This window comes from Priapulus caudatus, unplaced genomic scaffold (genome assembly GCF_000485595.1).
Source record: "Priapulus caudatus unplaced genomic scaffold, Priapulus_caudatus-5.0.1 Scaffold1753, whole genome shotgun sequence".
NCBI classification, from domain to species: domain Eukaryota; kingdom Metazoa; phylum Priapulida; class Priapulimorpha; order Priapulimorphida; family Priapulidae; genus Priapulus; species Priapulus caudatus.
The window spans coordinates 3,806-23,989 of NW_014578814.1; the positions used below are offsets into that span (position 1 = coordinate 3,806).

The window sequence follows — 20,184 nt, forward strand, 5'->3', positions numbered from 1 at the left end:
CCGACTGCAGGAATCTACTTCATCCCTCATTCCTCTCTCTTCCCTCTGCAGGAATCTACTTCATCCCTCATTCCTCTCTCTTCCCTCTGCAGGAATCTACTTCATCCCTCATTCCTCTCTCTTCCCTCTGCAGGAATCTACTTCATCCCTCATTCCTCTCTCTTCCCTCTGCAGGAATCTACTTCGTTCCTCACTCCTCTCTTTTCCTTCTGCAGGAATTTACTTCTTCACTCCTCTCTCTTCCTTCCGCAGGAATCTATTTCATCCCGGCACTGCTAGACAATGCGATGCGCGACCCGGTGCAGAGTCGCTACCTGGTGGCGGAGGAGCTGGCGCGCTTCACAGGCTGGGGCGGAGTTCGTATTGAGGACGACATCGCGATCACGGACGACGGCTGTGAGCTGATGACGGTGGTGCCACGCACCGTCGAGGAGATAGAGACGCTCATGGCGGAGGGACGTGCCGCCCACCAACCACCCGCCAAGGTCTAGACTGCCGACGCACGCACGCACGCACGCAGAGGGCAGCATGGAGCGCCTGTGGAACAGGACTGTGTCTACAGGGGGCAGCACTGCTTGGCTGTATGTGCAAACAGGGGGCAGCACTGCTTGGCTGTATGTGCATACAGGGGGCAGCACTGCTTGGCTGTGTGTGCATACAGGGGCAGCACTGCTGGGCTGTATGTGCATACAGGGGGCAACACTGCTTGGCTGTGTGTGCATACAGGGGGCAGCACTGCTGGACTGTATGTGCATACAGGGGGCAGCACTGCTGGGCTGTATGTGTGTGTCTACAGGGGGCATTGCTGCTTGGCTGTATGTGCATACAGGGGGCAGCACTGCTTGGCTGTGCGTGCATACAGGGGGCAGCACTGCTTGGCTGTATGTGCATACAGGTGGTAGGACTGAGTTGCATGGGAACGTATTACCATAAATATATGTTTACAGTGAACAGGAACACGACTATCGCTGCCGTTGCAGCAACGATGTAGATTTTGTAATTTCATAAAAGTGTCATTAGATGGCAACAGAGTGATTAAAAACATATTTACAGCAGTATAGTGGGGTGATTTTTTTATGGTCCATATGTTCCTTCGTCAAAGTGCACGTATAAATCAGTTTGGCTGTCACTTGATAAGAATAAATTCAAACCATATACAATTATATCGAAATATAATGCTAGAACAATGCATATAATAGAAGAGTTATCATGAAACAGGTAAATTTCGTGCAAATAGTCATATATAGTAAGATGATGTGGCAAGCTCTATCCAAGCAAAATGTAATTTAATCGATATAAAATCACATCAAATCGTTTATTTTGTGTAACTTTTTGCCTTACATTTTACATTCCACACAGATTGCTTGTTGTTTGGTGCTGCCTGATAACTGTACTTAATTCTGTTCATATGGGTTAATATACACTGATTATTAATAACATATATGCTCTATTAAAAGAAAGGTGTCTGTAAAATCATTGAAGGGTTCTGTCTGTTAATCTATAGCTAATATGTAATTCGTTAATCGTAGTTGGATGATGAGGTGGATTGTTCTGTGATGTGATAAAGTAACAGTGTGTGAATATTAAAGCTGATTATATAGTTACTATGGCAAATGAGACACCTGTTGAGTTTTCTTATTTTTGCATGCTCTATGTAACTTTTCTTGTATCCCTATCTATGGTCCGAACAAATAAATTATGAGGCAGCGTAATAACGTTCCACTCACGTTCAGGGCCGTAGCTACCATTAGGCAATAGGAGGCAAATGCCTCCTACAAAATTTATCCAAAAAAAAAGTTAGTGGGCCCCATACCCCACGCCCTATTGGCTCGCTTCGCTCCTTGTTCTTTAACTCACAACATTTGCCTCGTACAAAATTTACCTCTGGCTACGGCCCTGCTCACGTTCAACACGTGCAAGCACGCGGACACGTCACACGCTGACACACACAAGCAGGCATATATATATATATATATATATATATATCAGGGGCGTAGCCAGGGGTGATTCCATGCATTCCGGAATCCCTCCTGGTTTGTATCAAAATAGCACATATCTAATACAATATGTATATAAAAGCATAAAACGGAAATTTTAACGAAGTTTTATTAGTATATAGTAGGTCGGGAATTCCCCCTCTTGGAAAGGCTGGCTACGCCCCTATATATATGTATATATACTGTGATATATGCTGATGATAAATTTGCGTGATGATATTACGTAATACGCACACGCGCGCCGACACACACACACACACACACACACACACACACACACACACACACACACACACACACACACACACACACACACGCACACACATATATATATATCAGTTAATAAAGACAAATTTGTCTTTATTAACTCCTGATATATATATACGTATTACTATATATTGTAAACGTGTATATTGATATTATAATGTGTAAAATATGTTATATATTAACGTATAATAACCCCATAATAACACGTTTGGTTGTTTATGCTCGGTTTATGCTCTCTCTATTATATTTCCTATCAAAATCTAGTATATGTCCCAGTCATGCAGTGAATGATTTCCTCAAAAATTTAATAAATAAAATTGACAAAAAGTTGTCAAATAGTTTGAAAAAATGACACATTTATGCAGCTAATTTTGGATGTTAGTAGTTAAGCTGACGTGTGATGATCAAAGATCAGATAATCTAAATTATAAAGGTTTATAAGCATAAATTAACATGACAGTTAATCATGTGGAATTGTAATAACAATATATATAAACATATTTTTGATTTATTTATTTCGATAATTACTAAAGCATACATTACATCGATAACAGCATAAATAAACAAAATGCAGCTAGAAAATTATCGAGGATGAAAACACAAAAAAGCGTGGCTAACACACTTATTTCCATTGTGGTCCAACATAACATTGTACATACTATACTATAAACTATAGCAAATATATACCCACGATATATATATACATTATATATCTATGTATGTACGTGTGACAATATAATATTATCTTTTATACACTTCTTGCTATATACACTAACTTATATGCTAGTATATATATAGTATAGTATATAACTATGTATATCATTGTGAAAAGGGTCCGGTCCGTCGCGGTGTTTAGCAGCACCCATTGTGGGTCTGCGCATGCGCGTTCTAGCTGCAGCTGCTGCACGTCGAATTCGCGCCAAAAGCAAACCAAAGGTCAATTCGCGCGTTTTGATGTTGTTGCTTGTGTAGGTGAGTATTAGATCATCAATTCTCTCTGTTATTGAAGGCTGGAACGTCTTATATTCAGCAGAGACTTCTTAGTAACTTTGTCAATAAGGTAATGTACGTTTTTAGCTAGCATGCTAAGAGTAAGATGTTTGTTTCAATGTTTGTCTCCAAGCTGTGTGCAATGCCAATGCCAATGGCAATGGCAATGACAACGGTACACTGTACAGCGGTAGTCAGCTGTGTAGTCCCAGTGTCTGATCGAGTGCTGACTATGAATAATGAAAATAGCATGATTATAAAAGTTCACTATATAAAAGTTCACTGCGCTTTTAATTTCCATGTCTATCAGTATAACCATGACTTGCATGAGTAAAACTATGCGTGTGAAAGCCTGAAGATTTATATGTATAATGTAATAGAATACTTGACTATTCTCATCATATATAGGCCTATTATACTTGCATCATATTTATTATACTTATACTTATAGTATCTGATCAGACTAAGTCGGCTTGGCACTGTGTATGTATAGACTGTTGAACTGGGAACTGCGAACTTGAACAGGGAACTGCGCAGGGTAGCCTGCGGCGGAGCGGAGGGCTATAGTACTAGAGCTAAGCCAGTTATAGTTGTTTGATCATGTTCTATACGCATATGAAGACTAGTATAGGCCTATAGTGTGACCATATGGACATGAATTATATGTCGGCTGTATTTTTTCTGCTGCAGGCAACGACTGATGTATATCGAGATAAAGGCCTAGTACTACTATTAGTTCCAGCAAAGGTACCGGGTACACAGCATTTCACCCCAGCAATCAAGAAGGAATTTTGACCATCTATAATACACGTACGTATACAGGTTAGAACACTAGCTGCTTTTCTGCATTATATTTATAAGCTCAGAACAGAGAATTAATGTTTGTTTGGCTATGCTCCTACATCTATTGCTGTTTCAACAAATAAGCTGGGGATGCCAGTTTGTTTCAAGGACTGAAATAGGTCTTCCATGGATGTCACTGAGTATAGGCACATCAGTTTTCTTGTATTCGTCAATAGGTATGTCTTTGTTCACGTGCACTGATCGTCACGTCATCAAGGTGTTATTGTCACACATGTTGTCCCATCACTGGGTGCTTCCATCTGGCATTGTCACAGTCCTGTTCTTCCCACCTAGTCACACACCCAGTTCAATATGCTGGTGATCAGCAGGGCTGCTGCAGTCTATTGTTGTGCTCTTACCCATCTGAGAACAAGGCAAGGTCTTGGTGGCCAGTGTATACAGTGCAATGACTGCATGGATTACAGCTATAGCAATGTTTTTAAAGAGCTGGGTCTAAATGGGCTGCTAATGAGCCATCAGTCTAGGTCTGGGTTACTCTGTGGTTCTGCTTTGCTGCTATATGCTCACTGCCCGAGAAAGTCTTGGTTTGGAGTAGACCTGTGGTGTTTGCTACAACGTTTCAACATCTGTTTGTGTATGTCTGTCATAAATGAACTTTTACATGCAAATGTAGATATGCATAATTATTGCTTAGTGTATCACTTTGGCTGCAAAAACTACATGTTTCACATGCAGGGACTTGCATCACGTAGATCTGTAATACATGCAGATATCTTTATTTCTGCCGAGTACAGGTACCCTGCATGATATATGTGAGAATAGTCTTGTAGGTCGAACATCTTGTAATGTCTTACATGTAGATTTATTAGCAGTACATGTATGATGTAGACAATGCAATGGTTTGTTACAGGCAGCGCACCATGCCTGTGAGCACGAGGAGAACCGCGTCCGGCACCGCGCAGGCGACCATCGGATTCCGCGTGAAGAAGAAAAAACAAGATGCTCCCCACAAGTTGACGACGGTGAGGAAGGCGGTGGCGATAGTGAAAGAGGATGCGAAGACGAAAACGTCGTCGTCGCCGGCGACGATGTGTCCGAGTCCGGAGCGGAAGCGGACGAGCGAAGCGAAGGTCGACTCGGGTTCATGCTCTCCGACGAAGATGAGGCGGCCCTGTCGCCGTGGCGACGGCTGCGCGACCGTGTCCACGGCCGCGGCGCGGATTCCGTGTTCTCCGCTGAAGCAGAGCGACGTCGCTGCCCGCAGCAGCATGTCGTTGCCGGGCAACGTGCCTCGTTACCGTGGCAATGACGAGAATGACCCTGGCGTTCAGCGCTCGCCGCGAAAATATCCCGCTTCCCTCGCTTGCCACCAGGCATCTCCAGCGCGGCTTGTTGATGACCCGACGACGTCGCTAAAGCCTCTACGACTGTTCGGCGATAAGGAGAACAAGGCAACGTCTATGTGGCTGGCGCGGCCGGACGTGGGCGCGTACCGCTCGACTAAGGAAGCGCTGAGCGTGTCGCAGCCAGCGCGCATTCTCTGCCGCGAGCGTGAGATGGACGCCGTGCGCAGCTTCCTGCGCGGACGGCTGATAGAGGGGGCTGCGGGCAGCATGTACGTGTCGGGAGCTCCAGGGACGGGTAAGACTGCGTGTCTTGCTGCGGTGATGTCTGAGCTGGGACGCGACGCCGCCGCCGCGCTGCCGGCATCCTACCGCTCCGTCGTCGTCAACTGCATGTCCGTGAAAACTCCGCAGGCGATCTTCAACGCGATCCTCGCCGGCGTGACGGGCGGTGGCGCCCCCACGCAGCATGCGACGGGCGCGGCGGTGAAGCGACTGCAGCAGCGACTGACGTCCGGCGGCGGAGGTGCGATGGTGTTGCTCGTACTGGATGAGATGGATCAGCTGGATAGCAAGGATCAGTTTGTTCTCTACACGCTGTTCGAACTGACGGCGTTGCCACGGTCGCGTCTCGTCATGATCGGCATCGCCAACGCCCTCGACCTCACCGACCGCATACTGCCGCGGCTGCAGGCTCGACCTAATCTCAAACCAAGGTTAGCTTAATTGTCTGCGACAAACTTGCTTGTCTATAATTCACACGTTTCGTATTCTGTCGGTGACAATTATAACTTGCGATGTCGTTGTAAGCCTATATATGGTTGTGTGGCTACTTTGTATACGAATCTATACGAAGTTCTGCTATGCTGGGATTAAATGCTAAACGTTGTACAAGGATAAAATCTCATTTGAAATTTTGTAAATGATATTTTATGAATTTTTGTCGTAAAAGTCTTATGACTTTCCCAAAAATGTTGAGACAAGCTGAAATATTTATAGTATCTTAATGATTATTAAGTGATGGATAACGGAATGCCTCTCTCTACAGGTTGCTAAACTTTGCGCCGTACACGAGACAACAGATCGTGGAGATTCTGCAGCACAGACTCGCGGAGAGCAAGGAGTCCGTAGTGGAAACAAACGCGGTGCAGTTCTGCGCTAGGAAGGTTGCTGCTGTCGCCGGGGACATGCGCAAAGCTCTCGATGTCTGCAGGTTAGTGATCAGTCCCTCTCTATGTCTCTCCCACTCTCTTCTATCTGTCTTTTAGGTATATTGTGGTTACCTTATATTCTGTGGTCTTTCTATATGTTTCCGTATTGCATCCTACTACTGCAACGAAACACACTGTAAACAGTTCTTCTGCCAAACGTTGTTAAATCGTAAGCGATTACACTCATGTAGCTCATATTCGTTTTCTCCTCTGCCAGGCGTGCCGTGGAGATTGTGGAATCGGAAACCAGGCGGCAGCACTTGATCGGCCTTGCATCAGGCGCTCAACGTAACACAAGTCCAAAGAAACAGCAGTCGGCAGCGGCAGTCAAGACTGTCAACCTCACTCACATCTCCAGCGTCATGGCTGAGGCAGACAGCGCCAGGTAACTAAACCAGCAGCGCGTGCGCGTCCGCCACATTCACGGTCTAATGGAGTTACTCCCATCGCTCGTTTTCGATCGCTTGTTGTCGATCGTGACTCCTAACAGCTGTTCTTGTGTTTGGGCAGGTTGGCCGGCGGTCGGGCGACGACAGACAAAGCCGGTGACGGTCTTCCTCTGCAGCAGAAGCTTCTCATCTGTACTCTGCTGCTCACACTGAAGAAGGGGAAGGCAAAGGAGATTCCTCTAGGAAAGGTGAGGCTCAAGTAGACTGTCGTCAGTATCGTCATTAACTTGAGAAATTTTACTTTCACCGGAAACGGTCGTGGCAGTATCCGAATGTAGTGCCCGTTTTTTAACACGCTGATTTTTTCTCGTCTCCCAGCCTTTTAGTTTATACTATCGAGCGATCGTTTAAAACGTTTGTATACTTGTTTCCAGTTGTTCGAAACGTACGCGAAAGTTTGCCGAGAGCGTCAGGTGACGAGTATCGATCAGTCTGAGTTATCCAGCCTGTGCACGCTGCTGGAAAGTCAAGGAATCGTCACCGTGAAAAAAGCCAAAGATGTGAGGATGCGCAAGGTAAGAGGTGACGTCGTCGTCACGCCATCCGTCCGTGAGGGTAGAACGCTGTAACGCCTTTCATAGTCCTGTCATGTGTCGTTACTCTGTGTCCATTATATCAGAGCTATCAGGTTACAAGACGGACCATTGGAATAAAACTTCGTGGCCAGGGTTCTGCCCACGGTGGGCGGCGGTGGGCGGGTGTGCCCGGCACTAATTTTTTATATAAAAAAAAAAGGTGATATATGGGCTTTTTATTGCTCAGAATGCAGGAAATTGAGTTTCAGACTATCCAAAATTAAAAATTTTCCGGTGGGGCATGCCCGGACCCCCCTAGATTGGCTTCGCGCCTACGGCGCTTGCATCTTCCGACTTCGTCGCAACTGGATGCGCCCGGCACTAAAAAATCCTGGGCAGAACCCTGCGTGGCTATCACATTTCAGATTCTATTCCGAGCTGCGACCTCGTTGTTAATGCCATGTCTCTGTACGTAGATCACTCTAAAGATGGATGAGAAAGATGTGGAATTCGCTCTTAAAGATCGTCTGCTGATGTCGTCGGTGCTGAACATGACCCTCTGATCTCTGCAGGACTGCAAACAAATTTGCAACTTTGCACATTTTGCACATTACAAATTTTCACATGAATTCTGTTCTAGTGAGATATATACTTGCTCATAATTTTGAAAGTTGACATTAGTAGTAAATCAGTAAGACATGTGCCTGCTGACGGTCGTCCATTGCATGCAAACTGTCTTGATGAAACATTGCACAGCCTGTGTGCATGCTAGTCCATTTATTTTGATTAATTGATGTCATTTGGTTGACAGGTCATTTTTAGACCATAATTTTAGTATATTAATTGAACATTATGAATATTATGAAAATGTAGTCATAATTTTAAATCAACTTACAATTAAATTATGCATGGCTTTATATCTTTTTTGCATCTGATTAACGTCATACCATGGACATTTTAGGGTATTCTTGTGTAAATACTTGATACTAATTATTGTACTATTACTTGGTAGCTTGAAGAATTGTTGAATTCAATTTAGGCTACAAACAATGCTTGGTGCATACTGTAATGTTATACTGTATGTGTGTGTATTTGTGTATTATATTAATTAAAATTGTAAAATGTCAATTTTTCTTATGTGCTTTTTGCAGTGTTGTAGGTCTCGAGGCCGGTCTTGGCGTCGAAACCAGTTTCTTTGGTCTCGGCCTTGTCCTCGGAGTGCAATGACTCGGACTCGGCTCGAGGCCACTACATATAGTACATAACTGTACATATTGTAAACACCCAGTTTACAATAATTTAAAACTAAAACTCCTGCCTAAATTTATGCGACTAGTTGTTTATTCACATTGATTTTTGCCAGTGGAGTGTGTGGAGCTAGAGGCTCGCATAGCAGTTTGTGCCCCCCATTTTTTTTATCAAAACTGGACTCGGGTGGTGTGGACTCGGACGGGGGGGGGGGGGGGGGGGGGGGGGGGGGGGGGGGGACGTACTCGACTACAACACTGGCTTTTTGTGCAACTTCAAACTGCCCAAAATTCCTGATAAAACATCAAAATTAAACTCCAAAGCGCTGCGGAAAAGCTTGGTCGTTATCATAAACAACAAGCAATTGATGATAAGGTAAAATCACAGTTTGTACACCGAAAAAATTCTTCCCTCTGTACGGCTATGTTGCTGTTTTTCAGGATTCAATGTGGTGTCCGTGAGTGAATTGCAATAAATTTTTTAAACTCAAGTCAACGTGTGACAAAAATTGCATTGAGTACGGTACAGTTTGAATTACATGCCTATCTAGCTTTCATAGACTCAGCAAAATTAGTCCGAACAAAACTTAATTCAGCTTCTGAAATTCAATTATTAAGTATCGTATCCTATGGATAATAGTGTTCTGTTCTGCTCTCGTATATTAAAAGGGAGAGTTTACTCTAGGTTCTAGGGTTATTTCCAGCTAATTTAGGTTATAATTACGCTACATAAAAAGTTTCATGGTTCAATCACCATTAGAAATATTTTTTTTTAATGTTTTAAAACTAACGATTACAGTTTGATTACAAAGACGGTGGCGCCAATCAAAGCGCACGATCTGATAAGTTGCGCAAAACCACTTTCCAGCCAAGGGCTACAGACCAAGGGTGTTTCTTATTTATTCATTTAAAAGCAAAAGGATTGTAATATCTTATAAACGACATATAGTTTCAGTATTATGGATAAATTTGCCCTACATATGGAGATACCGGTATCTTTGGTTAAATAGCATTTAGGTATAAATATAATTGCACTTTTGTGATTAGCCCTCGTCTGTAACGTGCAAAATAATTGTCAAATACGAAACTTTTTCGGGGTGGCAGCACGGTCGCGGGGTGTCATGGCGGTTCAAATTTCGTAGCGTTGATGTGTAATTAATTATAACAATTAAATTAGGTATCTGGTAACAAATACGTGTGGGGTATAGACGATTTGTTATACAGTAATTACAGTTGTATGCAGTAAAATCCTAGAGGCTACTGTCCCTTTAATGATTTAATGAATGTTTATCGATAGAGGGGGGGGGGTTCCAGGCAGTAGGTCAGTGGCGAAATCTCAGGTAGTTAAAATTTAGTAGGTCTCAGGGGAGAGATAGTGAATATAGAAATAGTTGTGGATATAGAAATCAGTTAACCTTAAACCCTAACACTAACCCTAATCCTAACCCTAACCCTAACCCTATCCCTAATTCTAAAATAAAACAAAATTAGCCCAAAATATAAAAATAAATAAATAAGAGACAAAATTAGCCAATCAGAGCCGTCCCTAGCGATCACTATCTCTCCCCTGTGCAAATTTCCTATGACATGGACGCACGTACGTCACTTTCGTCGCGTCACACTGTTTCGTCTGGTACACTGGTAAACACCACACGTAAGGCAAAGTACTTATTTCCTTCCATTTTGTGATCAAAAGCCACGTGTAAGACTTTTAAGAATGGCGAAGGAGCTGAAAGCCTTTCCTAACTAATTTCAAATTTACATCGACAAAAAACATAGTTGGTGAGTATTTAGCGCCAGCACGGGCAGCGGAGTAATGACTAAGTCTAATGCCGTGTAATGGCCAGTAATGTCTAATGCCGTAATGATAATGACAATTTAATGACAAAAGTAATGGAGTAATACTATTACTATTAATATTATTACTAGTGTTATAATTTATACTTTATAGTAATAGGCATAGCATAAGTATGGCAGATGGGGTCGTTGTCGTATCAGGTACTACAGATATGTACCCGAGGTAGTTTTAGGTTGTTTAGTATTGTGTTTATATTTTTATATGAGGTATGTTTAGGGTTAGTGTTAGGGTTAGGGTACACTTCTGTAGTACAAGTCTGGTACACTTTGTGTATACATATATGTACTCGGTACATATCTGTTGTACCTGATACGACAACGACCCTTGAGCATAAGTTATGAGCATGATCGTTGCGAATTTACGTAACCGATCAGGGTGCTACAAATTTATTTTCCACGGCAAGTAGTTTATGAAACTGGTTGCCGGCGAGGCAAAAGTCACTTGCGCAAAAAAAAAAAAAATAAAGAATACATAGATATTTTTCTAATATGAATTAAAGGCTCACAATGCGCATCAAACGCTAATTTCTACAGTACTAGACTAGCAAATACTTCGTGGCATGCATAATCACACTACATTATGACAAATAAACTCTAGTTCCTCCCATTTCACTGTCGTTGTCTTATAAAAGTTATTTTGAAAATACCTCCATGTTCAATGTTTGAAATCTCCGATGTGTTGACCATGGCTCGAATTAAGCGACGCGAGAAGGGGCAACGGCAATTTTTTTAGGGCATGTGAGAAATCGCCTTGAATTTTCTCTAAAATGGAAGGGCACAGAGGACAATTTTAAAAGGCACCAAGGCAACTCTCAAAATTGAGAAGGGCACAAAGGCACTTTTGTAAAATAAAGGAAAATCATAACAAATTAGTACATCAACATCGTCTTGCTTTTAATGTACAAAACAATATGCCCCCATGTAAGATTACACGGTAACACCGACCCCTGTACCCCCTTGCTAATGGAAGTACAAGTAACAAAAGCTCCTAAACAGCTTTTACATGCCCGCTATCAGGAGCGAATAATTTCCGATGCTGTTATTATTCCATTCTGCCGATTATCGGTTTTAAACTCATCATTGCAACTACAGCACGCACGCGCACGTAGTTAATGTTGACTCGACTAAAAACGAAACTAGGGCAGTAGATAAAGGGCACCGACGGCAATTACACAAAAGGGCAAAGGCAGGTGACTGCGTCGCGTCAGGTTGGATTTTCAGGGCAGTACGGCGATTGATAGGGGCACCAGAAGGCCAATTGCCGTCGGTGCGTCGCGTTAATTCGAGCCCTGTTGTTGACAGTTTCCCCAATCCCCAAGGCAACCGTGCAGCGCGTGCTGCGGCTACAGCGCGTACGGGCGCAGCAAAGATAAAAACATGTGACGTCACGTCACCACTTCGAGGGCTATCTTGTTGGCAAACAGTCGCGCGTTTGCGCCAGAATGCCAGTTTTCTCACCTCTTTCTTGTGGTTTTAACAATGCCGCAGTGAAATGGGAGCCAACTAGAGTTTATTTGTCATAAGGTAGTGTGATTATGCATGACACGAAGTATTTTGCTAGACTAGTACGGAGAAATTAGCGTTTGGATGCGCATTGTGAGCCTTTAAATAGTAAATAACGTAAATGAAGGTCCAACTAGTCAACATCCAGCGTTTCACCTTAACGGCACGGTGAAAGTTGAACAGCTGATACGAGTTTGTATCAAAATATATTCATGTTATGACACTTACAGCATAGCTCTAGTACTATAGCCCGCGTACAGTTGCCGCAGGCGCTGCGCAACCAGGCGTCGCCTGCGGCAACTGTATGCAGGCTATAGTACTAGAGCTAGACACAGCATAGCCCGACCAGGCTGTGCGACGGATTGTCTATTGGTCTCTATGGTCTCTACTGGTCTCTATTGGTCTCTATTGGTCTCTACTGATTGTCTAGGGTATTCTAACCCTAGCAATACCGTTTCTTGGAGCTAGACACAGCAGTGACAGCACGCAGTTTGTTTTACTTTTTTAATTTTTAGCTCATCTGACATAGTCAGATGCAGCTTGTAGAATCGCATGATCGTCCGTCCGTCCGTCCGTCTGTCAAGCAGTTTGCACAAATCTAAACCGCTCGACGTCCGGTCACGATATTCGGCACATTGGGGGGGGATCGTCAAAACGAGTTGGGATGTCGAAGCTGGGGGTCAAAGCGTCAAAGGTCAAGAGGTGTAAAAGAAGGGGAACATTCACTCCTTAACTTAAGGTATAGGAGGAAATGCAGAATTGCGGCACAAATCTAAACGGCTCGACCTAGGCTCGTGATAGTTGGTGTATAGCCTCATGGTAGGAAAAGCCATCACTGTGCCGAAATGGAGGTCACAGGTCAAAGGTCAATGAGCACAGGGCAGATTTTAGACATTTTATTGAGGACATGGTCTGACGGAGCGCTTGAAAAAATTTTTTGTTTCAGCGGTGACCTAGCATTTTTATGGCATTATTGAAAGGACCAATGAAATCTACTTTCTGCCTGACTTGCGAAGAGTAAGTGTCAGATAACCTTTTGACCCTCAGAGGAGGGTTTAACATGGATTTGTGACTGTCTGTTAAAAGAATTTGACTGCCCGGCGTTTGCTAGTAGAATCTATACATGCCTGGATGTATGAGGCTTACAACGTCACAGTGAATTTCAAAAGCTAAATTTGGTTAAAGAAGGTTTATGTCTCTTAAATGGTATAATTTCCTATGGCATCTGTAACTGCTCACTGTCAGTATGTTACATGTAACGGATGCCAATGCCAGTGGCCATACCTGCCAGTGCATGAATGTGGTGATAGTACTGTTGTAGTTTTGTGCTGCCTGCGTTAATTGCGTTACAGGTGGCAGCATCTTTCCTATTGCAATTTAGCAGTCTGTAGGCTTGCGTCAGGTAACATGGATGAGTGAACTTACCCTATCTCGCTGTCTTGGCAAATAGTTGTTGTACTTACGTACGATGAGACAGCTTCCATCTTTTAATCTGAAGACACTTAAACGTCACGCCGATCATCGTCGGCACTTTCATAACGGATGCCAACGAAACTATTCTTATGAGGAAGGTTCCTGATACCATCCTGTGCATTCCACTGTTAGGCGTGTATGTTGAACACATTTGGGACTAACGGGTGTTACTAGAATCCCAACCACTTCCACCACAGAGTCACCGCAGTGAACGTTAGATGAGGGCGGCTGTCCGCTCGCGGCGGCACTATGTTTTAATGTCAGTTTATTATCAAAAAACCCACCACTCCACAATAAATTAAATAAATATGTTCAAGTTTATAATTGGGGCTTGGATCCATACGATGCAGAGAGAATGAGCGGTGACATGGCATGCAAATGTATAATAGACTGTACATTGCAGTATACAGTGTCATCAGAGTTTAATAATGACAAAGAGTAAGACACACCTCTTTTGGTAATGATGATTCACTAATTTTTGTCGTACGAGTTCGTGTGTAATAAAAATACAAATGTATACAAACATGAGCTTCTTTTGTTTACTGGTCCTTATTCTATCTTCCGGTAGTATTACAAACTGCGTAGCTTCCTTCGTTTGGACATAAATCATACTTTTGCACGACATGGTTTCACGCCCGGCCCCCCCCACTCCGAGGTCGGAGGGACCGCATGCGCGTTCCCAAAATCTCCGGTAAAGGGGTATTTTTCTCGCGACAAAATCCGGCCCAAGAATTGTAAAAAAAAAAGGTGTATTTGACTTTTCACCCGGATATTTCTTTAAAAAGGGGGTGTTTTTCCTCTCTCTCTTTCATCTTGAATATCATAGAAAACTTTATCAAATCCCGGGATCAAATTCCTGAAATTCCTGCTAGTTTTGAAAGCTCATTCAGGATTATTTAATTTTGAAATGTAAAAATATTGCCCCCTAGTTCCCCTAGATCACTGAACTCTACACTACGTAGTGTAGACTGGTTCGACAGTTCCACATGCTACACTAACGTCACTATGGTTGGAATGAGAGCTAACCTGAGATAGGGGGTACATTGAGCAGTGTTCCGGATTTAGGGGGGTTTCCAAGGCAGGAAAACCCCGCAAAAAGCTCGCGAAAGGGGGGTTCAGAAATTTTAGCAGTCCTGAGATAGGGGGGGTGCTTTCAAAGGGAGGGAACGAGCATATGCGTACCCTAAATAACACTGAGTGGGTGGGCTGGGGTTTCACATTATTCACCGTCGTGTGGCGAGGCCAAGCGGTAAATTCGCATACACAGGCTACCACAGCAACTCGAAGGAGGCACGGCAGGGATCGCCTCAGGCAGCGCCAGCGGCAACTGTACGCGGGCTATAGTTACTAGAGCTAACGGTTGCTATGCAACCGTCACATGTGCGAAAAGCTACTATTGGCTGGAGCGTCAGTTTACTCATAACGATTCATACACATCATTCCTCTGCGGGTGAAGTAGTTCAGATATTTTACCAGCGCAGCGTTTTTGTTTTTTTAAACTGCTGGATTCAACCATAAAAACAAAGCATTCTAAAATAGTTTAAATGTAAAATAGTTTTAATTTTTAAACCCAGCATGGGCACAACATTTCTAAGCGCATTTTCTGCACTCAGCTAGACTATACGGCCTAAATTCCCTGCCGTGCCTCCGAGTTGCTGTGGTAGCCTGTGTATGCGAATTTACCGCTTGGCCTCGCCACACGACGGTGAATAACGTGAAAACCATGTCATGCAAGAGTATGATTTATGTCAAAACGAAGGAAGCTAGATCTGTTTTTGTGTACTTCAGCAAAGATAATCCTCATTCACAGGTTGCAGTAGAGGGGCAAACATTTGAGGTAGCTGATCACGTAACGACCATGCCTGGCTTGGGGGCCGAGTTTACATGTTGCTGTGTGCATGTTGTGTACATGACTGTATGCACCGATTGTTTCATTCGCATTGTTTTTTTAATTCAAATCTCATCGCAGCAAGGCAGCTTATGTCTGTGCAAAACAATGCAAGGGACGGGTGGAAACAGAAAAATATCATTATGTCTAGACATTCTATAAAAGGGCAAGTGCAATTCCAAGCTAATTGCCCGAGGGCGCATTTTGGTTGCCCCGGGCAAGCGGGTTTGTCGCGCCCTGCCGATGTATTGTGTCATTATATTATTATACACTATATAGGTGTTTTGATTTTTGTGTGAAATTGAAAGCGTCTTGTTCAATTTCATTCAATTCATTTCATGCACTACTAGTCTTGAACCATTCACAACTCACAGCTAGGGAGATGCCATTGTCATGTTACCAATCTCGTCAGTCTGTCTACTTATTTAATTTGCAATTAAAATCTTGTGTGCTAGCTGTTACCTTCGGACTTGTTTTTCGACAGTGACGTGATCCACAGATAGAAATGGCGCCGCCAATAAACTCCTGTTACATCATACATGGAGAGATGTCCCTGGTGGTGATGGGGATGAAAAGAACTTCCCGATGGAACAGCGTTCACCAACCGGTGAGCGAAACGCTAGCGTGTTTAAGCTTCAAGTAGCGATTACCTGGACTCTTTAGACATGTTTGTTAGCAACTTAGCAGGGTTTCTTCTGAGGGAAAATTATACAAAGGAGGCAATGGCCAGTTTGGGGAAAAATAATGCATCACATGACCAAAAGACCCCGTGTCACATGACTCAATAAACGCACATGGCAATCTAAATATGCCAGAAGCACGTGGTGAATCTGGTGATCTATTTATTTTTGGTTTGACACTATTTTGACAACGGCGGGTAAATACAGGAACATTTTCACAACGGCGATGTTAAATTTGACAACGGCAGTGCGCCACTTGTGCCTCCTATGTATAAGAAACCCTGAGTTAGGGTTTGCTTATGATGACATTAAGGGGTTACCTGATTATTTTAGCTATAGTTATATATTATTGAAGCTATAGTTATAATTATTATTAGATTATGTGGTTTATGTTAGATTTTTAGTGAATTTGGAGCTACACAATTAACGGGTAGGTATTAATCAGTTTGGTCGAGGTTATGGTACCATCGTGTGTAGGGTTTCTAGGTTACAGCCACATAGGGAATAACAATGAATAATGGTTGGGGTTTTAATCGCGGGTTAAGTTAGGTTACCATCATGGTAAGGGTTTGGTCATGGGTGTGATTTTGAATAATTTGTCATTCATGGTACAATTATTATTGGGGGTGTATTTACTTTTAGTTTTAGGCCATAAGTTTTATATGTAATTCATGATTTGCTGCTTGAATTTTTAGGAGGATGATCCTCTGATGAAAGAATTTCTGGAACTTAAGAACATTCTGCAGAAGATAAATGGTAAGATATCATATAATATCGTGTATAATCATAATATACTTTAATATGATTGATACAGATTAGAAGTACATAACACACGCGTTGATTGGGGCCAAGTGCATTCTCAATGTACTTGTATGTGGGGTAAACACATCTTGTTTGATAATATATAGTGACAGGGTAAATCAACGTGCACGTGCAATGAGACACCTCGTCACATATTACAGACAACACTGTAACTGCCATCATTTATGCATCAGTACGATTGTTGATGTGACGATAATTGGAGACATTTTTGTGCATTCTATAATTGTCAAGATGTCAACGAATTGGAGCCAAACGTCTTTCTGTCGCCCTTTCTGGATGTGATAAGGTCGGAGGATACAACGGGACCTGTTACTGGCCTTGCCCTGTCCTCCGTTAACAAGTTTCTTTGCTATGGTCTCATCGGTAAGATCATGCATGCCTGAATTCTTACATTAAAAGCATTATATGTATATATATATATATATATATATATCACATATATGCGTGTGCACGTACGCGTGTGTATGTACTATACTCACACATATATGCGTGTGCACGTATGCGTGTGCACGTACGTGTGTGTATGTGCTATACTCACACTGTGTTTGTTGTGATGACAGAGCCAGGTACGGAAAGCGCGGCGGCAGCGATAGAGAACGTGGCGGACGCGGTGACTCATGCGCGATTCGTCGGCACCGACCCCAGCTCTGACGAGGTCGTTCTTATGAAGATCCTGCATGTGAGTGAACTCTGCTACACAGTCTGCTACCATCCCCTCCAGACGCGAACATTTAGTGATTACTTTGAGCGATATTTATTTATTTTAGTTATATTTAATGATCATAACAACTGGTTTTAAAGAATTACAGTTGTGTTTAGTCGTAATCATTTTAAATGCATCCCGATGCATCCATGATTGAATCCTGTCGATAGAATTGGATTCACGCCCGAAATAATTGTACTTATTCCGATATACTTATTTGTGGGAGCGGGTTTTGCTATCAGTGTGAGTGGGTTTACTACACCTGAGTCTCACCTGTGTGTCGTGTGATGTTTCTACAGGTGCTGCGGACGTTGATGCTGTCCAGCGTCGGCATACAGCTAACTAACGAATCCATCTGCGAAATCATGCAATCCTGCTTCCGCATCTGCTAAACCCTAACCCTATCCCTAATTCTAAAATAAAACAAAATTAGCCCAAAATAATAAAAAATAAAATAAATAAGAGACAAAATTAGCCAATCAGAGCCGTCCCCTAGCGGATCACTATCTCTCCCCTGTGCAAATTTCCTATGACATTGACGCCGTACGTCACTTTCGTCGCGTCACACTGTTCGTCTGGTACACTGGTAAACACCACACGTAATATTGGCAACGTACTTATTTCCTTCCAGATTTTTGTGATCAAAAGCCACGTGTAAGACTTTTAAGAATGGCGAAGGAGCTGAAAGCCTTTCCTAACTAATTTCAAATTTACATCGACAAAAAACATAGTTGGTGAGTATTTATCCGGCAGCACTGCAGCGGAGTAATGACTAAGTAATGCCGTGTAATGGCAGTAATGTCTAATGCCGTAATGAATAATTACAATTTTAATGACAAAAGTAATGCAGTAATACTATTACTACCCACACCAAAACCACCAAAATCGTCGGTGTGGGCATTGGTCAGAGGAATCTCGGACTATACAGATATGTACCCGAGGTAGTTTTAGGTTGTTTAGTATTGTGTTTATATTTTTATATGAGCCTGAGGTATGTTTAGGGGAAGGGTTAGGGTTAGTGTTCGGGTTAGGGTACACTTCTGTAGTACAAGTCTGGTACACTTTGTGTATACATATATGTACCTCGGGTACATATCTGTAGTACCTGATACGACAACGACCCCTTGAGCATAAGTATGAGCATGATCGTTGCGAATTTACGTAACCGATCAGGGTGCTACAAATTTATTTTCCCATGGGCAAATAGAGGCAAAAGGAGGCAAATTGGAGGCAAAAGTCACTTGCGCAAAAAAAATAAAGAAATACATAAGATATTTTTCTAATATGAATTTAAAGGCTCACAATGTGCATCCAAACGCTAATTTCTCCAGTACTAGACTAGCAAATACTTCGTGGCATGCATAATCACACTACATTATGACAAAATAAACTCTAGTTCCTCCCATTTCACTGTCGTTGTCTTATAAAAGGTATTTTGAAAATACCTCCAATGTTGTTGAAATTCTCCGATGTTGTTGACCAGGGCTCGAATTAAGCGACGAGAAGGGCAAGGCAACTAAACGTCCGGTGCTCAAAGCTCACCAATGCGGCATCCAAACGCTAATTTCTCGCAGTATATCTAGCTAAATACTTCGTGTCATGCATAATGCACACTACCTATGACAAAATAAACTCTAGTTGCTCATTTCACGCGCATTTGCTAAAACCACAAGAAAGACGGTGAGAAAATGGCATCTCTGGCCGCAAACGCGCGACTGTTTCCAAAAGATAGCCTCGAAGGTGGTGACGTGCGTCAACATGTTTTTATCTTGCTGCGCCCGTACGCTGTACCGCAGCACCGCTGGCACGGTTGGCTTGGGAATTGGAAACTGTCACAAAAGGGCTCAGAATTAACCGACGGCACCGACGGCCAAATTGGCCTCGGTGCCCCTATCCAATCGCCGTACCTGCCCTGAAAATCCAACTGACGCGACGGCAGTTCCACCGTATGCGCTTTGCCTTTGTGTAATTGGCCGTCGGTGCCCTTTAATCATACTGCCCTAGTTTCGTTTTAGTCGAGTCAACATAAACCACGTGCGCAGTGCGTGCCTGTAGTTGCAATGATGAGTTTAAAACCGATAAATCGCAGAAATGGATCAAGAACAGCATTCGGAATTATTCGCTCCTGAATAGCGGGCATTGGTAAGCTGTTTAGGAGCTTTTGTTACTGTACTTCCATAGCAGACGGAAGGGGTACAGGGGGTCGGTGTTAGCCCGTGTTGAAGCTTACTGGGGCATATTGTTTTAGTACTATTAAAGCAAAGACGATGTGATTACTAATCTTGTTATGAGTTTTCGCTTTATTTTAAAAGAGTGCCTTTGTGCCCTTCTCAAATTTGAGGTTGCCTCTGGTGCCCTCTTTAAAATTGTCTCTGTGGCCTTCCATTTAGAGAAAATTCAAGGCGGATTTCTCACGATGCCTAAAAAAATTGGGC

The 20,184-nt window shown here is 43.0% G+C and overlaps 3 protein-coding genes across 5 annotated transcripts in view; all 3 read left to right on the forward strand.

The window, feature by feature from the left end:
* The window catches only part of LOC106817521 (xaa-Pro dipeptidase-like), a gene marked incomplete at its 5' end in the record, with an annotated part of 5,323 nt that extends 3,706 nt beyond the window's left edge, over nt 1-1,617 (forward strand). Inside the window, 1 exon segment of the mRNA XM_014822193.1 lies at nt 253-1,617. Within this exon segment, the coding sequence (XP_014677679.1) occupies nt 253-491 (239 nt within the window).
* Nucleotides 1,618-3,150: 1,533 nt separating this feature from the next.
* On the forward strand, nt 3,151-8,704 carry LOC106817520 (cell division control protein 6 homolog). 3 transcript variants are annotated; one of them, XM_014822192.1, is made up of 8 exons: nt 3,151-3,236; nt 3,945-4,064; nt 4,969-6,117; nt 6,450-6,614; nt 6,830-6,997; nt 7,123-7,249; nt 7,436-7,576; nt 8,053-8,704. In XM_014822192.1, the coding sequence occupies exons 3-8, from the start codon at nt 4,979-4,981 to the stop codon at nt 8,137-8,139; spliced, it is 1,827 nt and encodes a 608-aa protein (XP_014677678.1). In that variant the 5' UTR covers nt 3,151-3,236; nt 3,945-4,064; nt 4,969-4,978; the 3' UTR covers nt 8,140-8,704. The 3 variants fall into 3 exon arrangements, with proteins under 3 accessions (XP_014677678.1, XP_014677677.1, XP_014677675.1); XM_014822191.1 differs by having other exon boundaries at nt 3,187-3,324; XM_014822189.1 differs by lacking the exons at nt 3,151-3,236; nt 3,945-4,064 and adding an exon at nt 4,725-4,852.
* Nucleotides 8,705-10,513: 1,809 nt separating this feature from the next.
* Nucleotides 10,514-20,184, forward strand: part of LOC106817519 (Golgi-specific brefeldin A-resistance guanine nucleotide exchange factor 1-like) — a 40,652-nt gene continuing 30,981 nt past the window's right edge. Inside the window, 6 exon segments of the mRNA XM_014822188.1 lie at nt 10,514-10,605; nt 16,029-16,151; nt 16,920-16,980; nt 17,278-17,409; nt 17,607-17,725; nt 18,049-18,136. Of these exon segments, the coding sequence (XP_014677674.1) occupies nt 16,050-16,151; nt 16,920-16,980; nt 17,278-17,409; nt 17,607-17,725; nt 18,049-18,136 (502 nt within the window). The 5' untranslated portion in view covers nt 10,514-10,605; nt 16,029-16,049.

Coding starts and splice junctions, on each gene's coding strand:
- LOC106817520 (XM_014822189.1), top strand. CDS start 4,734: ATGCATAATTATTGCTTAGTGTATCACTTTGGCTGCAAAAACTACATG. Junction 6,118..6,449: donor CGACCTAATCTCAAACCAAG/GTTAGCTTAATT, acceptor CTCTCTCTACAG/GTTGCTAAACTTTGCGCCGT. Junction 6,615..6,829: donor AAAGCTCTCGATGTCTGCAG/GTTAGTGATCAG, acceptor CTCCTCTGCCAG/GCGTGCCGTGGAGATTGTGG.